Source organism: Carcharodon carcharias, chromosome 2, assembly GCF_017639515.1.
Source record: "Carcharodon carcharias isolate sCarCar2 chromosome 2, sCarCar2.pri, whole genome shotgun sequence".
In the NCBI taxonomy this organism is placed as follows: Eukaryota; Metazoa; Chordata; class Chondrichthyes; order Lamniformes; family Lamnidae; genus Carcharodon; species Carcharodon carcharias.
This window is the reverse complement of record NC_054468.1, coordinates 76,999,711-77,026,943: the sequence shown is the minus strand read 5'-3', so window position 1 is coordinate 77,026,943 and position 27,233 is coordinate 76,999,711. Positions and strand designations below refer to the sequence as shown.

General features: G+C 44.4%; 1 protein-coding gene across 3 annotated transcripts in view; it reads left to right on the top strand.

Moving 5' to 3' along the window:
• ppp2r3a (protein phosphatase 2, regulatory subunit B'', alpha) overlaps positions 1 to 27,233 on the top strand; it is a 421,139-nt gene that overhangs the window by 335,205 nt on the left and 58,701 nt on the right. For all 3 annotated transcript variants that reach the window (XM_041173201.1, XM_041173211.1, XM_041173221.1), the window contains 3 exons: positions 9,390 to 9,644; positions 17,142 to 17,245; positions 20,700 to 20,802. In XM_041173201.1, the coding sequence (XP_041029135.1) occupies positions 9,390 to 9,644; positions 17,142 to 17,245; positions 20,700 to 20,802 (462 nt within the window). The remainder of the gene's footprint in view (positions 1 to 9,389; positions 9,645 to 17,141; positions 17,246 to 20,699; positions 20,803 to 27,233) is intronic.

Genomic DNA, 27,233 nt, shown 5'->3' with positions numbered 1-27,233 from the left:
CACTACAATCTAGAAGGACAAGGGCAGCAGGCACATGGGAATACCACCACCTGGAAGTTCGCCACAAGTCACTCACCATCCTGACTTGGAAACATATCACCGTTCCTTCACTGTTGCTGGGTCAAAATCCCATAAATCCCTTAGAAGACAGCTCACCACCACCTTCTCTAGGGCAAATAGGGAGGGGCAATAAATGCTGGCCCAGCCAGTGAAGCCCACATCCCATGAATGAATTTTAAAAAATGAATTTTTTAACAAGTATATATCAAAAGGAACATCAATTTATAATAAACCTGGTCCTAAAATGGACAGTTCACTACCATTACAGCACAGTTCAGCAATACCAGACACGTACTTTATGGGGAGGATTTTTCTCTCGTTGGGCAGGCTCAGCAGAGGCAGGCAGGGGCGGTCAGGAAGCCGACCACTGCCCGCAATCGAGGCCAGACTGCAATTTCACGTTGGCGAGCCAATTAAGGCCCGCCCAGCATGAAACTCGAGCGGCAGCACTGCCTGTGTTTGGGGTGTTGGGGGAGGGCGAGTGCAAGTTTCACGCATCTCTGTGAGGCACATAGCTGCCTCAGGGAGATGAACAGTTTAAAACATTAAGGCCAGGATTTTCCCGTCGGCGAGTCGGGGGGGGGCGGGCTCGCCGACATGTAAAATGATACGTGGTGATGTCAGGCAGAACTCCTAACATCATCACGCCCATTTAAATTTTCAGGTAGGTGCGTGCTCAGCAAAATCAGCTGTGCGTCTGCCGACCTGTCAATGGCCAATTGAGGCCATTGACAGAGTCATTAAAGTAATTAATGGACATGCCCGTCCAACCTTAAGGTTGGCGGGCAGGCCAGGAGCCCTGGCTGGCATTAGAAAAAGCATGAAACTTCATCCACGGGTGGGATGAGGTTTCATGTGGGTTTTTAAAAATTTAATTGAAGTGTACTTAAAGGTTATGGACATGTCCCAACACATGTGACAGTGTCACATGAGGGGACATGTCAGGGAATTTTTTTTTCTATTTTTAATATTTTTTAATGTACAGCCAATCTCCCTGAGGCAGCACTTAGCCTCAGGGAGACGAGTGCGCTCTATCGTGCACATGCGCAAAAGAACGCACTCTCAGGTTTAGGGATTCTCCCCCGCCTGCACAGGGGGTGCATAGCGCTTCCATGTGGATGTCACGCTGGGTGGGCCTTAATTGGCCCGTCCACGTAAAATGGCGGGGGGGAGCGCCAATCGGAATCGCGCCTCTGCGTGCCCACTCTTCGACTTCCCCTCCCCCAATGGGGGGAAAATTCTGCCCTAAAAATAAATATTTCTAACATGTTATAAAACATGTCCCCTTAGCAGGGACATATTATTAATTAGATTTTAAAAATTTTATTTTATTTTTAATTGCTGTTAGATGAGGTTTCCTAAAAAATACAAAGGCCACTTTGGCCTTTTCGCCTGCCCACCAACCGCAGGGTTGGACGGGCAGTGAAAAATTCCAGTCAGTTATCCTTTTAATGGCCTTAATAGGCCTTTTAATTGTTGGCAGGTGTGCCGACTGAAATATCGCCCGAGTGCGCAATGACATCGGTACGCTCACCCGACATCATCGTGTGTCATTTTAAGTTCGGTTGGGTCAGGTGCACGCCTGCCCGATGAGCGGAAAATTCTCCGCTATGTTTGTCCAACTGTGAAATTCCTTGAAAGTAATCCTCGAAAGGCAAGTTTCAGTTTCTTTTTAAGCAAATTGGGAAACCTTGTCAGGGGCACATTAAAATTCTCTTTTGAATGCTTTAAAAATCTTACCCTACCATCCCTCATTACAACAGACAAAATTGGAGCAAAATCCAGAAGAGAAATCATCACTCACATGCCAACATTTTACAATTAAACATTTTAAATGTCACATTTCAAACACATTACCCTTTATCTGTGGACCGAATAGCATGTATATTGGAGGATTATATCCACAGATCAGGACAACATCAAAGGAGAGATTAAAGCAGTAGTGGTTAGGCATGCCAAGCTGGAGTTTTAAAAGGTAAGGGCAGTGTTATTAGAGAATGCTAAAATGCCTGACACTTTTATTTTAACTGTTTTTTTCTGCTGAATGTTGCAACGTGTTTAATTCCAATTCCTGTTTACAGTTAACTACTTCTAGGTACAGATAAGTTTATTTCAGCGCAGGCATCTTTGTGGTACACTGGGGTCCTGAGAGGAAAGGGAGGGGGGTCTCAGCTTCTTTGTTCAATCTTTCCTAGGCAATGAATGGAGCAGTGAGTAATGTGTTAGGAGATAGAAGGCGCTTAGTTCCAAGGCTTGTGGAAATTGGAAACTCAAATCTCACAGCCAGGATTCATCTTGTACCTGGTCCAGGGCCTTGGTTTTAAATTTTTAACCCTTTGAGGACAGCAGTAGCATTTTCTGCTCCCAAGATCTCACCAGGCTGCGACATTGGCTCTTCATTGCAAGGATTGTCGATGGTTTCTGTGCATTTTCTTAGTTATTCTTCATGATGTCTGTCTTTCGAAATTTACAGAAAGTCACTTCTGCAGATGCTATATGAAAGAAAAAAGGTGTGTGACAGTATTTTAAAAGTTCTCAAAGGGTTAAGGTTTGAAGGAATCTGTAAAGCTTACTCTGTTGTCTTATATTCAGGGGCACTGATTTACGATGCCTGTATAAGTTGAATTATTTTATTATGTGGAGTCCTGGGATTCTTTACTGTGGGTATGGGAATGACTTTTGACCCTTTTAACATTGGGCTCATCGATTTCCAATGATTGGATAAACAGAGTCCATTTCTTTATGAAGCGGGTTTTAGATCCATATATTATTTTCCGTGCTTCCATCCATTCTTCCATGAAAACCTAAAATCAGTAGCTTTGTTCTTTGTGCAGTAAAACAGTGTAGATTGTTACTCTGGGTATCTCTCAGTATCCAGGTTGGATGGACAATCAGCAGCCTGATGCTGGGATCACAGTCCTCACACTGGTTTGCAGCGCAGGCTGAACTGTCCGGGGTTTTTCTGGGTTTAGCTCTCATTTAACACCGAACTCATACAAGCATTCACTTTCAAAACAGGAGGATTTATCATTTGCAAAGCCGCCTACCTCCATTGCTGCATTGTTATCCCATACTGGTACCAGAGAACTTCACTCTTTATGTTTAAATCATGGAATGTTTTAACTGAATCATCTGCAATCTGAGTTTCAGATTTCCAACCAGGTTAATGCTACATGCTACAGCTGTGATTAAAGAAGCAGTATCTTTATTAGGAAAGTGCATATCAAAACTTTTTAAGTGGGAGGGAGAACAGCAATGGCTCACTTTCACTGCAGTGATATTAACCAGTGATGGGATGATTTGTAATGACTTGTTTCATTGCTTTGTGCTTTTGCAAACAAAGACAAATAGATTGCCAATCATAAAGTTTATCGTTACTTTAAACTCTTATGTAATACAACTTAACATTGGTCTTGTGTAATACTTAAAGCACAGTGACAAGTAAATAGGTGTGCTAGTGTTAATGTTCCACACAAGCCTCCTCACACCTTATTTCATCTTACTCTATCAATATATTCTTCTATTCCTTTCTCCCTCATGCACTGATCTAGCTTCCTCTTAAATGCATCCATCCTAATAACCTGAGCTAACCCACATAATAGTGAGTTCCACACCCTAACAATTTGCTGAGTAAAGCAGTTTCTCCTAAATCCCTTACTGGATTTATTGATGACTATTTTATATTTCTAGCCCTACGGCCTGAATTTTCGCTCCCGAGTCAGGAGGGCAGAGTCAGACAACTCCTGGCTCCGCAAATCTGACCCAGGACAAAGTAACCCAGAAGTTTGGATTTTCAGTCGGGGAGTGGCTGGGAGGGGGGTGGCGGCGGCAGGTGGGGGTGGTGGTGGTGGGGGAGTGTGAGGTGCCGGGGGTGGGGGTGGGGGTGGTGTGGTTGGGGCAGTGGAGGGGGAGGTGAGTGAAAATGTGAATCATGGCGGGTGCCCCTGAAAGAGTTCAGAGGCTGCTGGGTGTGGAGGCAGGCCATGCGGAAGGCTGGCCCCGATGCCCCAGCACTTTGTCGAAGATATGACAAAATGAATAAGACAAAAAACAGCCCTCATCTCTCACCACCGCTCCCCCATACATTCTCCATGCCATCTCATGTTCCCCACCCACCCCATGGCCCCTCATACCCTCCATGCCACCACATTTTCCTCTATCCACCCTCATGGGTCCCTATGCCAACTTATGCCCCTCTACCCACTGCATGGCCCTTTTTGGCCCCTATGACAACTTCATGCCAACTATGCCAATCCATGCCCGACCAACAGTCCCTCTTTGCCCTTACATCTACAATGCCAGCTCACCCAGTATTCACCATGGGCAAACCTCAGGAGCATGCTGCAATTAAATAAAGTTCTTAAGTACATTGATGAATTCGCTATTTTAGAGAAAAACACTTTCAATGATAAAAACCAATTCACTACATTTAATCTCCTTTAAATCTCTTATAAAAACAAGCATTTGTATTCCTAATCCTACCTCAAACACTTTGTAAGCACTCAGAGCTGTCAGTCAAATAATGAACTGACAGGCACCCCATTGTGATAATGAAAGGCTGTGAAATATATTATGCAGCATCACTCCTGTAATGCCGGCCCTTTGGCTTATGTCAACAGACAGAGTGAAATAGCAAGCATTTTTTTTTCAACACTACAGACAGTTTTTCCAAATACTTAAATCCATTCACAGCTTGACAGTTCCAATGAGCTTAACAGTTCCAGTGAGCTTATGTATTTTCATGCACATTCATGTCTACTTTAAACAATCCCAAAGAGCACCTTAGCGCTCCCAATGGGCACCTTACCTCTCCCAAAGGTGTCCCATTTCCAAAAGGGTGCCCTTCCTCCCCAAAGAACTCCAGCAGCTTTAGACCTTCTCCTACCAGGTCTAAAGTCATGCTTTGGACAGCCCACCAGCTAAAATCAGATCTGCCTGAGGCAGCTGCAATTTAGCATGTGTAGTTGCCTCTATGAACCGTGGATGTGCAATTTAGAACCTGTCCCCCCCCCACAAAAATGTTGGGGACTGGTTTTGGGGAATGGACTTCTGGATTTGTGTCTCTGCCATCATCGAGATGGAGGGACTCTTCATCTGTGTGAAATCTGACACCATATTGTTATGACCGCAGCCAATGTTACTCGCTGAGCAAGCCAGATCCCAGAGAGAAACTTCTCTTACTGATCATAATTTTTTTTTTAAAACAAGGGGAAAACTACTAATCCCAGAAGCATAGAATCCAGTAACACTTCTAATATTCTAAAATTAAAAGATTTATTGACAAGAAGAAAAAAAACTTATATGCACAAGATTAAGATTATACAGTTAAGCAGTCTTACAAAGCATTCCCCCAAAAAACCCACTTGGTCAGAGCACACAAGTAAACTGCTTGGTACAGCTTCCTTATAGATTTTTAACCATAAAAATCCAGTAATATTACCCAAGGCAAAACTACTGTCACTTAGTAAAAGGTATACCACGCAACTTCTCACTCTCTTCCACTCTTTTGTGGAACGGAAGGAAGTTCAGAAATGGACTGCTTTCTGAAAACAAGGGTTTTCTGGTTTGAAACTGGATGGCTGCTTCAAATTCATTACTTTTCTCAGCGCAGAGCTGCTCTGAGGACATCTGCCCCACACAGCCAACTCAACTCAACTAAACATTTTTCTTTAAATATAATTCTCCCCTTTGATTTTAGACTCCATTGTTCTAAGCACCTCTTTGAACTCAATTTTTCCAAAATATAAAAATCTTTCAAGTTTTCCTGTTGCTTCCACTTTCAGGTCAAATAAAATTTAATAACCTTCCCTTGTTTACTTATGAATCTTTTGTAAGTTGTAAAAGTCACTTATCACTTCTAAACTCTCTTTGAAATTTAACAGCTGAAAAGTCAAGTCCTTGCCTATCATCTAATGAAAATTTTAAAACCCAACCTATTTACTCACACATTCAACTTCACCATAGCGTCTCATTACAAATGCATGCATCTATCACTTTTATCTTTCATCTCTCTGCTCCCACAGACAAATTAGCTTTATTAACCTTCCCCTAGTTTAATTATTCACACACACACTCACAGCCTTCTTTACAGAATACCACCATGTTCGCAAAAATATTTTTTTTTAAAATAACATCCATCTTCACAACATGGACTGCAGCAGTCCAAGAAGATGACTCACCATTACCTTCTTAATGGCAATTAGGGATGGGCAACAAATGCTGACCTTGCTAGCAATTCCCAATACCATGAAAGAATAAAATATATTTTACAGACCAATCACCAGCCTGGTTATTTAGCACATAAACGATGAATATGCAGTATACCAGTGCAGTTTCAATGTGCAGTATACCAAAAAAAAAGTACAGTATACTAGAATAAAAATGCAGTATACTAAATCATGTGAATAGTTAATAATAAGATATATTCCATTAAATAAATTAGAAAGCCTGCAAATAGTTATCAGTATAAAGTTGTTGCATCTTACCAACGTGGGCAATTCCTGCCAGAAACGGAAGCGGTATTGAGACAAAGAGAGAAACAAAAGATACGTCTTGAGGAGATATAAGTGGAAATAGCAGAATCATTGCCAAAAGCTGCTATACTATAAGATATAGGGACAGAGATTATGGTCTGAAATTGCTGAACTCAGTGTTGAGCCTAGAAGGCTGTAAAGTGTGTAATTTTAAGATGAGGTGCTGCTCCTCAGACTTGCGCTGAGCCTCATCAGAACAGTGTGGCAGGCTGAGGACTGAGAGGTCAGAGTATGAGTGTGGCAGATGACTGAAATGGCAGGAAAATGATTGGGAGCTTGGGATCACACTGGTGGACTGAATGAAGGTGTTCCACAAAGCAGTCACCCAACTGCATTTGGTCCCCCCACTGTAGAGGAGTCAATCATGAACAGCATATTGAAACTGCTAAATTGAAAGAAATTGAAGTAAATCATTATTACACCTTGAAGGAGTGTTTGGGGCACTGGATGGTGGGAAGTTGTGGGGGGGCAGCGGTAGGTGAAAGGCAGTTGTTGCATCTCATGTACAAGTATGGAAAGATGGAGGGGGTGATTGAATAGTAGACCAGGTTGTCGGGGAGGGAACAGTCGCTTCAGAATGTTGAAGGGGGAGGGGAGGGAAAGATGTGCTTAGAGATGTCATCACATTGGAGGTGGCAGAAATGGTGGAGGATGGTTTGTTGTTGGCTGGTGGAGTGGAAGGCAAGGACAAGGATGTGCTTATGGGCAAGAGTAGTCTGGAATGGGCAAAAAAAGGCAGGTGGCTTCAATTTATCTCTCCAATTTTTTGCCAGTTTTAACGTCTGCTATGGAGATATAACACCATTATACAAGCAGAGAAAAGATTCCCCCCTCCCCTATTATGTGAATTAAAAATTGGTAGAGAATTTGGGAGTAACAGAGGGATTCCTTTTACACAAGAACATATCTATATAATTTTAAACATCTTTCTCATTGCATCTACTGTGAAATCTTAGCAGCTCTATCTGAAATCCTTTTTTTTTGTTGCCCCAAATGTTTCACAGATACTGGCAGACTCGGATATCTAAATGCCCATTCATCTTGTGTCAGTTTAGTGAGTGCCAGGAGGTTTTTTTGACAATCACAGCCGAGCTCAATGTTGTCCTCACTTGATATCCGTTTTCCAATAGGAGTAACTAATTAACAGTTCAGAGTAAGAGCCCAGACTCACTTCTCCCCCCTTAACCAAGGATCCTGAGACTAATTAAAGGGGTCTAACTGCTATTCCCAGTCAGTTCAGTTAGGTAAGCATAGACCAAGAGTTGGTATGTGGTCCGGATTTTCACTGAAATGGGCTGAGTGGGGAGGCCTTTAAAAATGGCAGGTAGGACCTGATGCCAGGATTCCTGTCCCCATTCCTGCTTTCCGTAATTTTAGCCAGTGCAGGATAAGGATGTAGGCAGCCAGGCCTACAGAGCACTCCCCTCCTTGCCGGCTCCATTGCGGGGGTGGCCATTTCAAACCATCCCCTCCCCTCTCCACCCTGTCCCCCGCAATTTTGATGCAGTCAAGCCTGTTCTGTTAGAAGACATGGTTCATGGCACCTTAAAGGAGTCGTGAACCATGAGGGAACCCCAGTCCTGAGTCAGCAACCAGAAAATAATTAGCCACTCAATTTTTCTTTTGAAATACATTGCCCTTCTTATATATCATAAAGTTGCCAATCTACGCCAGCCATTCATAGTTTCAATTTAAAATAGCATTTTTCACTTTAAACTTCTTAATTTTGTGAAAATAAACACATGCAGTCATTGAAAAACCATGTCAAAGGAAGATAACTTATTACAAGGTAATAGAGGTGTCAGTCAAACAAAGCTTTCCTCCCCTCTGCAGCTGTGTCAACATTGCCTGCTGACCTAAGTGGTGTGGTCATTCTTGGAGCTCAACCAAGCATGCTTATTGAAGCCATTTGAAAGAACAAGTGTGAGCTTCTAATGATGCAGTTTCCAGATGGCCTTATTATGAATGCATGCCTGTACATGTTGGATACTGGGAGAGTAGGTATGGTAGATGCATGGGGGAAGGGAAGAGGCATGGGGGGTAATGGAAAGAATATGCAAGAGGCATGGAAGGCGTATCGGAGATATAGGAGGGCGTGATGGGTTGGATGGGGCGTGTGATGGCTTGCGGGCCTGACAGTCATGATTACAACTGGGCTGATATCCTAGTAAATGGAGGCCACTCTTCTAGCCCACCAGCCTTGCCACCTACCCGCCTCTGTTGCTGCCCAGGCCTGCCTTTGGAGGTGGCAGGCTCGACTCTATCTTGTCCCCAGCTCCCCTGAATGAAAACATGGCGGGCAGAGACCTCTTGAAGATGTGTTTGCGGGGGCAGGTTCTTCCCTGAGCCATGCTTCCCATCTCCTTCACAACCATCCGATTGTGTGGCTATTTTTGATTTAACCAATGAAGTTACCAAAAAGACAGCTCTGCAAGTGTCCACTCTTTCAAAGAGGTACCATTTACAAAATATTTTGAGCTTGATGTACAATGAAAACTGAAGAAGCTTGACTTAATCCTAAATCATACGTCATTATCTCTGCCGATTAAGCAGTGAAGTGTCCTACGATGCTCATCAGTGTGGAAGGCCTCCTTGACTATGTTACTTGGTACCACACTAGTTGATGCATTTTCCGTTAAATCATTAAGGAAGCATACAAATTAATGTATGTGTAGTGTAAAACAATGCCCGTTGCACCATTTGTAAAGAACTAGTGCAATGTAAAACAATGGCTATTGTGCCATTTGAAAAGAACCAGTGCATAATTTATGTTTCATGTTCTGTTGTCTTTTACAGGTCCAAAGCAATAAAGAAAAAAAACCTGGAACTCCACCCCCCACTGTGACAAACACTACTCCCAGTCCTCCTCCCCCTTCAAACAAAGTTGTTGTCAGCACTCCTGTATCCATAAACATTCCACGCTTCTACTTCCCTAAAGGACTTCCAAGTGCTACCAACAATCACGAAGAAATTGTTGCCAAGGTTCAAGCAGCCTTTGCCGAATTTGAGGATGAAAAGGCCGATATATACGAAATGGGCAAAATCACAAAGGTAGAGGAAAACACGTTTTCATCATAAATAATGCTTAAGTATGTGACAAGAAAAGCCTTTGTCTTTTTTTGTAAAAATGCACTTTTTCCCTTGTAACCATTCCACCTAGAGTTCTGGCAGTGATGCTATTGTTGTGATTGCTCGGTTACTGATCATAGAAATCATCAGGAATCCTGCAGTGCATACTGTCACTGGCCTCCAAAGCAAAATATTGCCAACTGGAACTATTTTAAGTACTAGTTGTGAGGTGGAATTTCGACCTTCCGCCAAATTGTTTTATCAGATTGAAGAGTCTTCCATCACTGGACTTCAGTTTGCCACCCACCTCAACCATATTTTCATATAAATGGGAGATAAATTAATTTATCCTGTTCCCTCTGTAGGGAGCTGTGCTGAAAGGGATGATGATAGGGTTACAATATTGATTGGCCCTTTGAAAGTTTCTCCCCTCTAATAGAGCAGATCAATGAATTATGAAAACTCACATTTCAAAAAATCTTATATTGCTGCAGTGGCAGGTTTGGCAAGTGGACTTATGTTTGCCATTGACATTGCACTACATCTGTGCTGTAAATTGCTGCAACATCAATCCAAGGTCAATGTCACATCTGCAATCTCACAAATGTTGTGCCCAATGGTTTATCTCTTTGATAAGGTGACAGCATTAAATGCCTAGATTTTGCACTAAAGTTTCCAGAGTAAGAATTAAACCACAGCCTTCTGATTCAGTTGTAAGTGCTATTAACTGAGTTAGCCCCATTATATTTCAGTCATTGCACATAGTGAAGGAAGTAATTTACTGTTTTTGCTCCTCACTCCTGTTTCACTAATTTTCACCAAAGGCAAAACAGTATTGATAGCATTGTGACACCATAGTACGAGTAAGCACAGAGATCTGAGTCAAGTGCAGGTGGGTCTGAATTTCCACCTGTGACATAGCAACTACTATATATTGGTGAGCGAAGGTGAAACCAGCAAGTACACAATGAGCCTGTCGTGATCTGAAAAGAGAAAAGGTAGGTTTGGGTCGAGACTCTTTGTCAGAACAAGGGGGAGAGTAATATTGACTTTATGAACTTTAAAGGCAGAAGTTTCCATTGCAGGGAGGGGGGGAGAGCAGGTGTGGGCGTGGGCGGGCGTGGACCTGATCGCCACCCAGGGTATTTGCTGACTCCCGTGGATAGCGGGAGTGTGCGGGCAGCGGTGGGAATGCACAGATCGCTGGGTCCAATGGCGACCCAGCAGTTTGTTTAAAAGGAGGCCTGGCAGTCTCCTGTAGGCTGGTGATAATGACCAGCTCGAGGGCGCACCACAGAGGGTCGGGTGAGCAGGGCACATTGGAGGGATGGGCAGAGGAGCAGGGCAGGCTGCAGGGTCTGTCACAGGAGCAGGGCAGGCTGCAGAGTCTGACACAGGAGCAGGGCAGGCTGCAGAGTCTGCCCCAGGAGCAGAGCAGGCTGCAGGGTCTGCCCCAGGAGCAGGGCAGGCTGCAGGGTCTGTCACAGGAGCAGGGCAGGTGCAGAGTCTGTCACAGGAGCAGGGCAGGCTGCAGGGTCTGTCACAGGAGCAGGGCAAGCTGCAGGGTCTGCCACAGGAGCAGGGCAGGCTGCAGGGTCTGCCACAGGAGCAGGGCCAGCTGCAGGGTCTGCCACAGGAGCAGGGCAGGCTGCAGGGTCTGCCACAGGAGCAGGCCAGGCTGAAGGGTAGGCCAGCGGGGGGCCAATGCACCCCTCGTTTTACTGATGACTGCCTTGCTGCCCTCCTCTAGGAGGCAGCACGGTGGGAGGTGTTGGTCCCTCATGATGGGAGGAGGAGACCCCCCCCACATGACGAAGCATGCCTGGGAGGAGGTGGCGGAGGTGGTGAGCTCTCGCGACGTAGTGCGGTGCACCTGGATCCAGTGCTGTAAGCGCTTCAACGATTTTTTGGGCTTTGGCAGGGTGAGTACCATGTTGGCATTGGGCGCTTAACCCAGCAGGTAGCCTTAGCCTTTGAGGACATCACCACCACCACCAACACCTCCCCCCCCCCCCCACCAAGTCTTACGGCCGTAACTGCATTGAATCATGTTGGGCATTTCTCGTACTGGGTGGGCAAGCAGATAGTGCCCATGCTTACATCAGCCTGAGTGGTTCATGAGGAGATGAGTTCTCCCCCACACCATGTGTTGCTCTTAGTCACACATGACTAGTCTGGGGGCAATCTGCAGGAGCTGCAGCTAGGCGCATACTCAGAACTCCAACACATGTCCTATTCAGGGTGATGAGATGGTGGAAGGGGAGCCTCAAGGTGTCGTGGCCAAGAATCATCTGTTGCCCTCGACGCTGCACGTAGTTGCGCCTCCTTGCTATGGGAGCAAATACTGTGTGGTTCCTAAAGTGATGTATGCAGCATGTGTCCAAGGGGCCGTTCGGGGTGTGGGGAGCAGGCGTACTATCTTTGTGTGAGTGAACAGCAGTAGCAGGGAGAGGAGGCACTGGAGGCCTGATGTGGCCCACTGTGGTTGGGGTGCGGCATGCGTGTGCAGAGTCCACATGCAATTTGCCGTAATGAATGATGTTCTCTCTTTCTCAGGAGAAGAATGCTCAAAATGCCTTATAGCATGCGAGGAATGGAGGCGGCCAGGCACACCTCCTCATCTTAAGCAGATTCGAGCAGGAGGTCCTTGAACTGGAGAGGCGCCATACACCCAGGTCCACGGTGTCAGTGAGGCTGGGGTGGAATGGCCAGGTATTTGAGGCCAACAGTGAGATCCGCAATATCCTCCCAACATCCATAGCACTGATGATTGTTTAATTTGTTACTGTTGCAACATTGCTCGGTCACAGAGTGATAGTCAGAGGTGTGCAGCACAGAAAAAGGCCCTTCGGCCCATCGAGGATGCGCAGGTCAAACACGTACCTAACTATTCTAATCCCGTTTTCCAGCATTAGGCCCATAGCCTTGTATGCCATGGTATTACAAGTGCACATCCAAATACTTATTACATGTTATGAGGGTTTCTGCGTCTACCACCCTTTCAGGCAGTCAGTTCCAGATTCCTACCACACTCTGTGTGCAAAAGTTGCTTATCACATCCCCTCTAAACCTCCTGCCCCTTACCTTAAATCTATGCCCCCTGGTTATTGATCCCTCCGCCAAGGGGAAAAGTTCCTTTCTGTCTTCCCTATCTCATAAGTCTATACACCTCAATCATGTCCCCCCTCAATCTCCTCTGCTCCAGGGAAAATAACCCCAGTCTACACAATCTCTCCTCATAACTGAAACTCTCCAGGCCAGGCAACATCCTGGTAAATGTCCTCTGCACTCCCTCCACTGCAATCACATCCCTCCCATAAAGCGCATTTCAGAACTGCACGCAGTACTGTAGCTGTGGCCTAAGCAGAGTTTTCTACACTTCGAACACGACCTCCCTGCTGCTATATTCTATGCCTCGGCTAATAAAGGCAAAAATGGCATATGGCTTCTTAAACACCTTATGTACCTGTCCCGCTACCTTAAGGGACCAGTCGACATGCACACCAAGGTTCCTCTGATCCTTGTTACTTCCCAGGGTCATACCATTCATCGTGTATTCCCGTGCCTTGTCTGTCCTGTCCAAGTGCATCACCTCACACTTATCCACATTAAATTCCATTTGGCACTCATCAGCCCATCTGACCAGCCCGTCTATATCCTTCTATAATGTAAGGCTATACTCCTCACTATTTACCACCCCACCAATGTTCATGTCAATAGGTTCTGGAAGGTTGAGCGCATAATGAGCCAGGGGAACAGGGATGAAGTTTGTCAGTGTGTACCCGCTAACTGATCCACTGTCCTTGTTGTTCATTTCATCACCATTAGAGCATGGCCGGCAGGAGGAGCAGCTGATGCCCCCTCTCACACCTGAGGGCCCTCAAGTCTCACCAGCATCACACGATTTCTGCGAGGCAGGCACCAGCGCAGATACTAGCACCTCAGTGGGAATTGGAACATCGGCTAGTGTCCCAGGGCACAGCAGTGAGGGCACTTCACAGTTGCTGGAGGAGCTGGCAGAGACAGATAGTGCCCATGACACCAGCAGTCGGAGGACTGCAGGGGACCAGGCACATGCTCAGTCGGTGCCTGATGATGTGGTTCTGGAGTTGTCCACGAAGCAGCAGCTGCAGGAAATGCAGCCAGGTGTTCAGGAGCATCTGGGAGAGATACATGAGGCTATGCTTTACTTGGTCTCCGTGGTGGAGGAGTCTATGCAGATGCTCGCTGAAGCAATGAGCCTCATGTCCGAGTGCCATGCATCCTCCATGGAGAGAGTGATGACTCTCGTGGAGAGGCTCTTCCAGGAGACCCATCAGGGCTTCCTGGGAATGCACTCTGACCAGCAAGCCCTCACACTGGCATTGGCCTCAGCTGGTCAGTGCCAATGTGGAAGATGGTGTAGGCATCAAGCTTCCCAGCTCGTTGCCCATCCATCGACGGTGAGCAGGGAGGTCCAGAGCAACCTCACATTGGTGCAGCAGCTGTCTGTTGTCTCTGCAAGCTCCTCTCAGGGCGCTCCGGATGAGGGCGGCAGCTCCTCCGCCCCTCATCCAGTGACCGTATCATCCGGTGAGGCTGCGGCGACTGGGGAGATGCCAGCTGTGGAACTGGCAGATCCCTCTCAGGCAGGGCCAGCACAGGCTCCACGGGCCAGAGGACGGCCGCCAAGGTCATCGAGACCAACAGGACAGCAGAGTCAGCAGGCTGTCTCACAAGCCACTTCCAGTGATGTGGCAGCACCAAGACGTAGCACCAGAAACGTAAACATAAGGCACATTAGGCACACCAGGGGTTTCTCACTGGTGTTTTTGTGTTGGCCTGAGATTAGGGATTTAGGATTTCTTTTTGCTTGATTACAGTATTGTTTAATAATTGGGAAAACATCTGATTTGAAAATTAAAATTCAGATGTGTGACCATGGCTGAGGGTGGCTCGTTTGTTCTGCATGTGTATGTTTAAGAAAACTGTCATGAGTGTTTGTTTGGACATTCAAATTTATGTACAAGGCCCTTAGTTCCTGCATATGACCTGGCAGATTTTGCACTTAGGTGTCGGGTATGGAAGTACCAGGCAAGGCTGGTCCTGCTGATCCATTTGTGTGGAGCTAGCTGAAGGTTTGTTGGATTAAAGCCTCCCGGGTGTCCCTGCCTCCTTGGTGTAGTCCCAGGTCAGCATCTACCCCTTCAGTATTTCCCTGTGTATGTTCATCCTCAGAATCAGTGCTGGACTCATCATGTGCAGCCACAGCCACTGCATCGACATCTTCATCCACTGCGTCCCCCCTTTCCAGCGCAAGATTGTGGAGAGCGCAGCATGCAACTACGCTCACCGAGACATGATCTGGAGGGTACTGGAGTGCGCCCCCTGAGCGGTCCAGGCATCGGAAGCACATCTTGAGAAGACCGATGGTTCTCTCCACCACAGCCCTTGTGGAGGCGTGGCTCCTATTGTACCGATGCTCAGCTTCTGATTTTGGATAGCGGAATGACGTCATGAGCCACCTTCTGAGGGGATAGCCCTTGTCACCCAGCAGCCATCCATCCAGCCGAGCCGGAGCACTGAGGAGCCCCAGCACCTGGGAGTGTCTGAGGATGTAGGCACGTGGGAGCTGCCTGGGAACCTAGCACAAACTTGTAGAATCTGCATCCTGTGATCACACACTATCTGCACGTTCATGGAGTGGAAGCGCTTCCTGTTGACGGGCTCACCTGCTGGTGCCTTGATGGCCACATGTGTACAGTCTATAGCACCCTGGGTGCGGGGGAAGCCAGCAATGGCTGCGAAGCCTTTGGCTCGCTGTGTCTGGCTTGCCTGGTCCCAACGGAAGTGGATGAAGGTCAATGCACGACTGAACAGAGCGTCAGCTTGATATGAGTGTGGACAGCTGATTGGGAGACAACGCAAAGATCACCCACCAAGCCCTGGAAGGAGCCACAGGCATAGAAGTTAAGGGCAGCTGTGACCCTCAGAGTCGCTGGCATGGGGTGTCCGCCCACACAGTTAGGGGAGATCTCAGGCAGGCCCTATCATCTGACAGATATAGTTCATTGTCTCCCTTGACAGTTGGAGCTTACTTCGGCACTGCACCTCAGACATATTGAGGTAACTACTTCGCTGCCTGTATACCCTGGCAGCAGGATAGTGGCGTCTTCTGCAGCCCCTTCCACCTTGGACTACATCTTGGCCCTACGCCCCTTGTGCATATGCCTGTCCTCCCAAAGGTGGCTCCCCTGGTGGCTAAATGTGCACTCCTGGCCTCCTTCTCCTTCTAGCCCTCCCTTCCTCCTCCAGTGGACATGTCAGATCCCATACCCAGGCTAAGGGGAGGCTTCCTGAAAGCTACAGGCCTGCAAAAGATTCCTGACTGCAGAGTGCTGACCTGAAGGTTCAAAGTACACAGAAAGCTGCTGGAATTCGCTCTGAACTACTGCAGATCATACAGGCAAGTTTAAAATACTTTCTCCAATAAATACTCCACAAAGCAGATTGACGACCCCACTGAGCCCTCTTATCCCGCCGGTGGATGAGGTTCATAGAAAAGTCTCTTACCCGCCTGCCTATTGTACCCGTGTGCCAACCCAAAGATCGCACGGGCACCTAAAAATCGCCGTCAATTGAAGACTAAAGGGGTTTAACTGGCCCGTTAATTAATGGTAGGCGCGTGTTGGACTTCATCATGCACCCACCCAGTGAAATATCGCGATGGCACGCGGTGACATTGGGACGCTCACTCGACGTCACTGTGCATCATTTTACATGTGGACATTCAGGGCCTGCCCCCGCATGTCGAACTGAAAATTCTGCCCTCAGAATCTGTCATTTAACAAGTAGTAATCTATTGCAAGCAATATTTAGAAGAAGAGCTTCTTTTTAACCCTTGACATTGGTGTGAGGTGACCCAGTGATACAGCATAATGGGGGTATTACCACAAGCCAAAATGTTTCATAAATCTTCTTCAACTGCAGTCCTATGTTTTTGACTATAACTTGTCTTCCTTCTCTACCAGACATCATAATAAACTATGAATAAAGTGAAATGGTTTATTGAAGCTCCGGGCTGAGACCTGTACCATGTCTTTTGTTACTGCCACTACATATTCATTTGGGAATAGTCAGCTTCATAAAAACCATCACGTCAATGTCAGACTTATATATAATCCAGAATCCCTTGTGTTAACTTGGTGAATAAATGGTATTTTTTTAAAGTACCTTGTCATTGTAAAGAATCCACTGTTTGGGCCATATTTGGATCCAAATTAGAGAAGTGAGAGGACAGTATATGTGGTGAAGATTTCAAAATGTTGAGCAGTTGGGGAAATAAAGCATTATTCTACCACACCCAATATCAGCTGGATCCCAATGGAAGCCCCATTTTGTTTTAAGTATAGCTGTGACTGTTTTATTCAAAGATTAATTGTTCCCTGCAGGCCTCCATGATGAGGAATTGATATTTGAAACTTGATTTTGTTTTTCCAGGCATGTGGCTGTCCTTTATACTGGAAAGCCCCCATGTTCATATCTGCTGGTGGGGAGCGGACAGGATTTGCGTCTGTGCACTCTTGTGTAGCGATGTGGAGAAAGTGAGTATTTACTGTGTCCTGCATTTCACTATTACAATCACCAGCAGCAATTGTACAAAGATACATACACTTCCCCCTACAAACACAATGAAAAGACTAGCACCACCTATAGTGCCTTTCACAACCTCAGGACATCCCCAAGTCCTTTACAGCTAATTAAGCTTTTTTTTTGAGGTGTTGTAATGTAGAAATGCGACTTCCAATTTGCGCACAGCAAGGTTCCACAAACAGCAATGAGATAGATGACCAAATAATCTGTTTTGGGATCTTGAATGAGAGATAAATAAAGCCAGGATACCAGGAGAACCCCGCTGTTCTTGGAAAAATACCTGGGGATCATTTAAGCCCACCTGAGAGAGAGCAGACGAGGCTTAATGAAATATGGCATTTTGGCCAGCGCAGTGCTCACTCATCTGCACAGATGTGTAAATCTGGATTATGTGCTCATGTCCCTCTCTGGAATGGGTTTGAGGTCATGACCTTCTGAACCCGTGGCAAGAGTAATACCCCTGAACCACAGCTAACCTAGTCAAATAAATTTTTTACTAGTTTTATTTTGTTGTATAAAATATAAATTACCATTTTTACATGGTGGTGCTTTTGCACTGAGATATAATGAAATTGCCTTCATTTTGTTTAGAAAAGACAAATAATCCTAAAAGAGATTTATCCTAGAGGGGCATCAAACTAGTCTTTTCCACAAAGCTTTAAGGCAGGCTCAGTTATTGCAATAAGGATTCAGTTATGTTGAAAAGATCATTTCAACACAGCTATGTTGGCTAACAACAATTTGCATTTATGTAGCGTCATTAATAGAGAGAAACATCCCAAGGTGCTCCACCGAAGCTTAATTAGACAAAAATGGATTCCAAAACAAAGAAGGAGATATTAGGAGGGGTGAATAAAAACTTGCCCTGCTCCTCTTGTGCCTTGATTTTACTCACTCCACCATTGGCAGCCATGCTTTCAGTTAGCTAGGCACTAAGCTCTGGAATTCCCTCCCTTACCCTCTGTGTCTCTATAATTCTGTCTCCTCCTTTAATATACTCCTTAAAACCTATCTCTTTGACCAAGCTTTTGGTCATCTGTCCTAATATCTCCTTATGCGGATTGGTCTTAAATTTTGTATGCTAACACTTCCGTGAAACACTTGGAACATGCCAAAGGTGCTATATAAATGGAGGTTGTTGTTGTTGAGATGAGCCTTCAAGGAAGAAATGGAAGTGGAGAGGAAGAGAGGCAGAGGGAGTGAGTTCCAGAAGTCAAGCTTTAGATAGTTGAAGGCACAGCCACCAGAGATGAAGTGAAGGGAGTGGGGGGTGGACAAAAGATTTTTACTATTCACATTCATTTTTTTTAGTTAACCCTGCCCTTGGCCCTAAATGTGGCTTTACAGTACCCTTACAGCTGTCTGAGAAAGACTTTCATGCTATCAATTTGGGCTGGATTGGAACCCCATCCTAGAACAAAGGACTGGTGGTACTGAGTCCTATGATCCTGGAAGTCTCTTGTCAGTTCAACCGCCAATCTGTACTGAGTAAATCTGGAGGTTTTCCTTATGCAGTGATTTTTTTTTGTATTTTTCTTTTGATTTATCTTTTAGTCTTTAGGACTTCCTGCCAACCCCAGTTGATACAATATCAAACATAGCTCCTTCAAAGGATTTCTCAGAGCTTCCTCCCTCAGTATACATTTCTACCTTCTGTTTCCAAGTTTTACCTTAAAGTTACAGTTTGTCAAAGTTATTACTTGATTAGTCAAGGAATGCACAAATTTTAATTAATGCAAAATGATTTTCACACTGACATTAGAAAGTAATTATTTTTATTCAAAGTTATGTATGTTTGCAACAATCTTGCAGATTGGCTAGTAGAGGCAGAGACACAGGCTGTGTTCTCTAATTGTAAAAGTCAGTGTCCTGGGGGCGTGGAAGGTACAAGGCAGATAAGGTGCAATGGGCAATATGGCCTTTTCATATTTTTGGCTTTGTTATGAATGTTTTCCGCTGGCCCAATGCAACTATAAAAGGTTCTGGGAATTTGGTTACAGCCTATTGTCACCAAGCAGTGATGTGTCAACTGCACTTGTAATATGACCTTCCCATGTCCTTCATACAGGTCAAATAGATCTAATAGCAATTTGAGTAGTTTAACCTACTCTCAGAAGCACACAGCAAATTCTAAACCATGCTACTTAGTATAAGTCAAACTGCTTTATATACCTTTACAGACTGAGGTGTAAATGCAAATTTCACTTGACAGACAGGCTACCATGGATATAAAACTTCTCTTTTACTTCTGGGACCTTGTTTGAATCTGCTTTGGACCTATAGGATGACAGGTTTTACTATCTGACAGATGTAGGTGCTCCAACTGAGTGGAACTGTACCTTAAATCCATTTCATTGTAATAAATGGCCATAATTCTTGTTAACCTCATTCAAAAAAGCTACAAGGCTGAAATGAGAAATGGAAAAATTTACACTGGTGCAGTAGAGGATTGTTAGATTTTTGAAGTTGTCTCTAAGGCATACCGTTAGGGAACAATGTAGGCAGCTTTGCCTTACATATTAACTTTACCAATTTAACTGATAGCCTCAATAAGTGACAACTGTGTAAAAATAAAAGAAAAATAAAGGCTTCCATTTATATACTGTTTTTTATGACCACTAGACCTCTCAATGAAGCACTTTATTTTTGAAATGTAGTCACTGTTGTAATGTAGGAAACGCAACAGCCAATATTCACACAGCAAATTCCCACCGACCGCAATGTGATAATAACCAGATATTCTATTTTTTATAATGATGATCGAGGAATAAATATTGGCTAGGACACCGGGGTTAACTCCCCTGCTCTTTTTTGAAATACTATCATGGGATCTTTCACAAACACCCGAGCAGGCAGATGAGGTTCGATTTTTCACCTCACCTTAACGTTAAACTTGTTTTTTGGTTAATTGAGAGCCAAGATTCGATGATAAGAAAGAACTTGCATTGATATAATTTATCATTACCTCAGAGAGCAGCAAAAGTACAGAGCAGATTCACTAGCCTGTGAGAAAATACAAACACAAAGGAAAACCAAAAACAAGGGCTGTTTTTGTCAGAACAGAGGATCAAGATTATGGGGTGATTTGATAGAGCTGTTTAAAAATTATGAAGGGATCATAGAATCACATGGCACAGAAGGAGGGCATTAAGCCCATCGTGTCTGTGTCAGATCCTTAAAAGAGATATCACACTAGATCCCACACCTGCTCATTCCCAGAGCCATGCAAGATTTCTTCTGGGACCTATTAGATAGAAATAGACTATTTTTATGGTGTAGTATGAGGACATAAGTATAAGATTAAACTTTAAAAAATCTAGGACAGTATCATTTGTTTATCTTTACAATGGTGTGAGTTCTTTTACTGTCCCAAAGTAATAAATGCAATGGTTGTATCTTTCACAGAGTGCTGCAGAGCTGCCACGATGATGCATCTAAGTTTGTTTATCTTCTTGCCAAACCAGGCTGTAACTACCTAGAGCAGGAAGACTTTATCCCACTGCTGCAGGTCTGCACCCACTCTTTTCTCCTCTAGTGAATATTTCAATGCAATCTACTATTTTACGAAGCTAAATCCTTATCTATTTATTAATGTCTATGAGGATTTTTTTTTTATTCTGTGAAACTGGTTTAGAATACATTATACACTCAGAATGCCAGCCTTTAACCACCCATTAAAGAGGCACAGGACATAACCACAGAACGCAATGTTAACTCAGGGGCAAGTCCACCTACAGAGGACTTGGCTGATGATGCCTATGTGGCTGCCTCAGAATACAGCAGAGACACAGGAGAACGAGGCTCATGCCATGACCCAGACTTTGGTGAAGCAAAGAATAGGCATTTTGAAAATGAGGTTCTAGTGTGGATCTTCAGTTATGTGCACAGCAGGCCCTGTCGCCCCTTCATCTTGAGGGAGGTGCTCCTCCCTTTGCCAAGCCAGGCGACTCCACCGCTCTTCTTTTTTCTTCTCTGGTCTCTGTAAGCCATGAGGCATACCACTAAATCACCAGGTTCCGTGATCTTGATGTTCTACTCCTGCAGGATCAAAGAGAGGGATGCATGGGTTAGCACAGATGTACTAAGAACCTCGCTTGGTTAGGGTCTGAAGCCCCTTCACACATTCAGGAAAGTGCTGGCCACCACTTAGATGGTCAATGTGTAGTGCGCTCATTGACTGTCCAAAACCCCATCCACCTCCGCCCCACTCCACTTGACTGATTGGCGGCAGCCTTGGCCACTGGACTGCATGCTGTGCTCTCAGCTCAGGCACAGGCATTCTCCTAACCCACGCTGCAAGGCTGTGCTGTTAGTTTGAACCATTGGGTACTGATCCAAACCCTAATAAAGACATTGCATGGGGCTATGAGAGCCTCCACCAGTGAGTGCTCCATAGCCACCTATTGCAAAGGGATTGTACAACTTGCCCAGTCGGCCAATTGCTCTGCTGCTCCCTAAAACACACATTAATTTGCAGTCTCCACCCGAGGGGTGAAATGTTCTGGAGCATCTGGTTGCACTTCCATGCTTTTGCTTTACTTGAGTGGGCAGAAAAGCTTCAGAGGCCCAACTCTATGCAGGTTAATGGAGCTGCTGCTGAACAGTGTAAACGCTTCCTTCACCACCCCGTCCTCCCCCCACCCCTCCTCACCATGTGCTTGAGTATTTCCTTCAGTCTGTGCTGCCTTTCCCCCGCCCACCCCCACCCCTAACCTACCCCACACTGGAGCCCTTGCCCCGGCACTGCACGGGTGGACGCCTTTTAAAGGCACTCGTGAAGCATGCTGTCCTGAAGTCACACCAAAGTGGGCGGTAAGTTTGATGTGGGGGGATGATTCTGGTGAGCAGCACTTATAATTAGATGCAAATATATTAAAATGACATGCCTGATGTGCAGCAGTGGGAAATGCAGCCTGCCATTGACGGGTGGAGCAGACAATTGCAAACTGGTTTCATGACAGTGTAAAACTGATTTTTGGTCTTTTCTCCATATTAGTCCCCCCTGCTTGTCATGACACCCAATCCCAACAGAGCCAGAAAACTCTGGCTGAAGTGATGAAAAGCAACTATTTCCACTGGTTGGGGAATCTAGTACTAGGGGACAGGAGTGAAATTAGGAAACACTTCTTTGTGCAAAGGAGCTTTGAACTTTTTTCTGCAAATAGATGAGGAGGCAATTAATAATTTTAAATCTGAGATTGATATATTTCTGTTAAGAACATAAGAAAAGGAACAGGAATAGACCAAAGATCCCCTCAAACCTGCTTCACCGTTCATTGCTGATCTTAGACCTCAGTTCTGCTCTCCTGCCCAAAAACCATATCCCTTGATTTCCTTAATGTCTAAAATTCCATCTATCTCAGCCTTGAATATACTCACTGACTGAGGATCCTCAGGTCCCTAGGATAGAGAAGTCCAAAGATTCACAATCCTGAGTGAAGAAATTTCTCCTCATCTCGGTACTAAACGATCCCTTATCCTGAGACTATGGCCCCTTGTTTTAGACTCTGCAGCCAGGGGAAACAGCCTCTCAGCATCTACCCTGTCTAGCCCCCTCAAAATCTTATTCATGAACCAAAGGAATTAAGGGACATGGGGCAAAGTGGGTCCATGGAGTTATTTCATAGATCAGCCATGATGTCATTGATTGGCGGAACAAGTTCAGAGTGTTAAATGGACTATTTCTACACCTATGTACCTGTGTTCATTATATGTTGAAGTCGATGATTCAACTTCTCCTTAAAGTCTTGAACGTGAGAAATCGACTGAAACAATGGGAAGGAAAAATGCTGTGGATGCTGGGAATAGGAAATAAAAACAGAAAATGCTTGTGTCACTCAGCAGGTCCAGCAGCATCCATGGAGAGAGAAATAGGGTTAAGGTTTCATGTTGATGTCAGTTCTGACCTGAAAAGTTAGCACTGTTTCTGTCCCCACAGATGCTGCCTGTTAAGTGTCTGACACCAAAAAGAAACCATTTGCAACAAAAACAAAATGTGCTGGAAAAACTCAGCAGGTCTGAGAGCGTCTGTGGAGAGAAAGACAATTAACGTTTCGAGTCCGTATGACTTCTTCAGATCTAAAGAGAAGTAAAAATGGTGAAATATATACTGTTTAAGGGTGGTGGGACAGGTGAAGCTGTATAGAAGGCCAGTGATAGTTCTGAAGAAGAGTCATATGGAGTCAAAACATTAACTCAGTCTTTCTCTCCACAGATGCTTGTTTTACCTGTTGAATTTTTCCAGCGCTTTTTGTTTTTGTTTCAGATTTCCAGCATCCGTACTATTTTACTTTTATCTTAGTGAAACCATTTACAAACTGGAATTAGCTGCATCCTGAAGATTTATGTTGGAGTTAAAAATTGACAATATTGTAGATAAATTTCCCTGTATATTGTAATTTATGTGTGGACTGTGAGGAACGTTCATAAAGGTTATTCTCAGTTCTAAGATGCAGGAGTCTATAGGATTTTATACTAGGTTTCTGTGTGCTGTTATTTGCTCTCCTTGAGAGGAGTTGGTGATGGGGCAAGTTTTCAATAATCTGTTGAGACATTAAGTTTGATAAGCTGAATGCCTCTTCTTATTGTATACTTCCCTATATTCTCAATTGACCCCTTTGTGACAGCCTATAGGTGTGAAAGCTCAGGGGCATAGCCAAACTACATCCAATTTTCAATGTTAAAAAATGCTACCATCAGGAGATTAAAGTCAATCTATCACCTCCACCTATTATTATCAAATTTTTGTACCTGAGTTTAGGAATTTGGTTTAGATTTCCATCCTGAGTTGGAGCTACTTGTTGAATATAAACCCTTTATGCACTTCATAGTCAACTATATATAAAATTGCTGCCTGCTTCTATTTTCCCTAGGACATTTGGGACTGCAAAATGGGAAAATTGACATTCAGGAATGATAAGTGTCGTAATCAATATAGCTTTAATAAAAAAAAGCTTGGCATGTGCATCAGGAAAACGAGTTAATAGCTCTAATCCCACTGCATGAGCTAATTCAAACAACTCTCTTTATAACCTCTTGAGGAATCATGTTGCATTTGGGATGCAAATTAAATATGATCTGTGAAGTACTTCGTTTACATGCTATGGCTATGTAAAGAATGCCAGGAGCCAAAAATGCCCAAAGTGCTGCCTACAGTGATTAATTGGCCAACTTTAGCTGGGTTCAGCTGAAATATACATTAGCCAAAGAAAGTGGTAACATTATAGCCTTTGGCTACAGTTGACTTATGGTTGTGATTGAAAGATACTTTTATAAGATGATTAGCATAATTTGAAGTTATTGAGATAACTCAGAAATCTTTTTTTATCAACTGACAAAATTGTTAACAGTCAACTGTCTTACAATTGAGCGTAAATAAGTGCAACCTTGAGCATTTGTGCAATGTCAAAGGTGCACAGATTTGCAAAATCACTACCCTGCATTCGGTGACAAACATATCCATGTTGACCCTTAGCACAGAGACTAGCCTTCCATATTGGAACCAATGGTATGTCTTTAATTTTACTTTGCACTGATTTCCCACAGAAATCTTATCCAGTTGAAGACAAGTCTGTTCTTTTTGGAGAAAAAGTTTGTTTTGATTAAGCCTCTAAAAACTTTAACCACATAAGGGAAGATAATAGGTTGTGAGAAGCAACATACTGTGGTGTCAGTACGCTGACTCACAGAGGTGTGAGGTGAGCTCACACCTGAGATTCTCTACAAGGCATTGTCAACCAGATTGGGGGTGGAAAATTATTGCAAAAATTAACCGGATAGCCTCCTAGCAGCAGACATCAGAGCTGCATGGGCTGAACAGGATAATGTCAGGCTTTGAGGTGATGCTACCTGTGGTTGAGTAGCCTTCCATTATGCATTTTCTAGCCTCAAAAATCTAATATGACCACCAGTATGAGGCACTGGAAGCTTGCAGGTGCTGCAGGTGTTAGCATCCCTCCATCAACGTAAGATGATGAACATGCAGCAAATCAAATCTGTTGGGGATGGGGTACCTTCATATGGTGCACTTGATGGCTGAAGAGATCAATCCATGAGAGACAGGTTTTGCCACAAGTGCTGCATATGAAGTGCTTTTCAGGTATCATTGTGAGTTGTTGTTCTCAGTGTTGGTGGCTGTTGTCAAGCTGCTTTGGCTGCCGATCCTGATGGTGGCGCACACGAGCCCACAGGTGATGTTGGCATTTTCCTCTGCCTGAAGCTAGTGTCTACCAGGCGTGAAAATCAATGTTTAGGGCTTTCAAGTCATGCTTGCAAGCATTTTCAACCAGAGCATTGGGCGTTCTACTGGTTTTCTGTCTCCAGCTACCTCACTGTACAGAAAATTCTTGGGTATGCGTTCACCTTCCTTCCTGCTAGTACTGACTTTTAACCCATAAATCGTACATGAGAGCATAGGAGACTGAAGGAAGCAGCAGATTGAAAAAAAAACACAGAAAACACTTACATTATTTTTATTACAAATACTTTGTAGCTATTTTTGAAGAGACTGTTCCTTTTTGAAAGTGTAGTGCCTCAGATTCTAACCTGATGTCTGTTAGTTTAGATACATGTGAGAATATGATGTCAAGGAGAAGGTGCAGCAAGTATTTCCATGAATTATTAGAAAAGAATGTTTGAATTGAACTTAACTCAGAGGTTTAAACAATATGCTCCCACAACAAATGAGATAATGTAAACACTTCAAAGGATGGTCACAATAAAAGCCGTATGCAATTCTACCAACTCATTTGAAATGAAATTCATTTTGATTTGCAAGGATCGTCTTTTATACCATATCCTTTAAGTTAATCAGAGAGCAAATTATTTAAATAGGTTTATTCATGATAAGTCTTATTCCTAACATTTGATTATTCAGTGCGGAGTTAAGTCATGTTCCACCTGACCTGGGCCAGGTGTGCCACCTAGTGTCCTAATAAAGCAATTGAGCGAATTTAGGCATAAACTGGAATTAAGGGACTCAATAAAAGACATCTGTCTCCATTGGATAAATCTTATTTTTGCTTAGTGCTATAGGAAGAGAGTAGACATTTTACATGCAGCCAATCCACCAGGATTTCTGGGCTTGAACCAATCATGAACTCCCATCTGTATGCTTGCAGGAGCATTTAGACAGTTGAAAGACCTTTGCTGTACAGCTGCTGCCTTGTAAAGGGCTGCAACAGGAATTTAAGTGCCCACTTGGTTGGTTCGGCCAGCAGAAAGCATTGTGAACTGAAAGCAGTGTGGCCACGATGACAGCATTCAAGAAGATGCATTATTAAGCTCAAGGTTTAGAGATGCAGAAGCTAAAGTACAGCTGCTTGAATATAACCAAAGGATGGCTGCTGTATTTGGCCTTCAAATGCTCTCCCTGGTTAAAGGTTGAATCCATTGTACTGAGGGCATATGAACATATGAATTAGCAGCAGGAATAGGCCATTCGACCCTTCAAACCTGCGCCGCCGTTCAGGAAGATAATGACTGATCAAGTTGTGGACTCAACTCCACATTCCTGCCTACCCCTGATAACCTTTGAATCCCTCGTTAGTCAAGAATCTATGGGGGAAGTATTTACATTTAAGCAACCCCCCGGAGTGCATTTTGGATAATTGCACACCTCAACTCTGTGATTTTCTATCTAAATCAGAAAATCTCCCCTATGGCTCCAAAATGAGAAAGAAAATGGGAGACCTTTGGAAAGCTGCCAAAGTAAGGCCACCCAATCACTTCCCATGCTAAGTAGGTATTCAAAATATTAAAGAGCGTGGAGAGAGAGGGAAGAGGCCATTACAGAATGCAGAGAGAGAGGGGAGAAGCCATCAAAGAGCACGGGGAGAGAGGAGATACCATTAAAGAGCACAGACAGAGAGGCAAGAGACCATTAAAGAATATAGGGAGAGAGGTGAGAGACCATTAAAGAGCATGGAGAGAGAGGAAAGA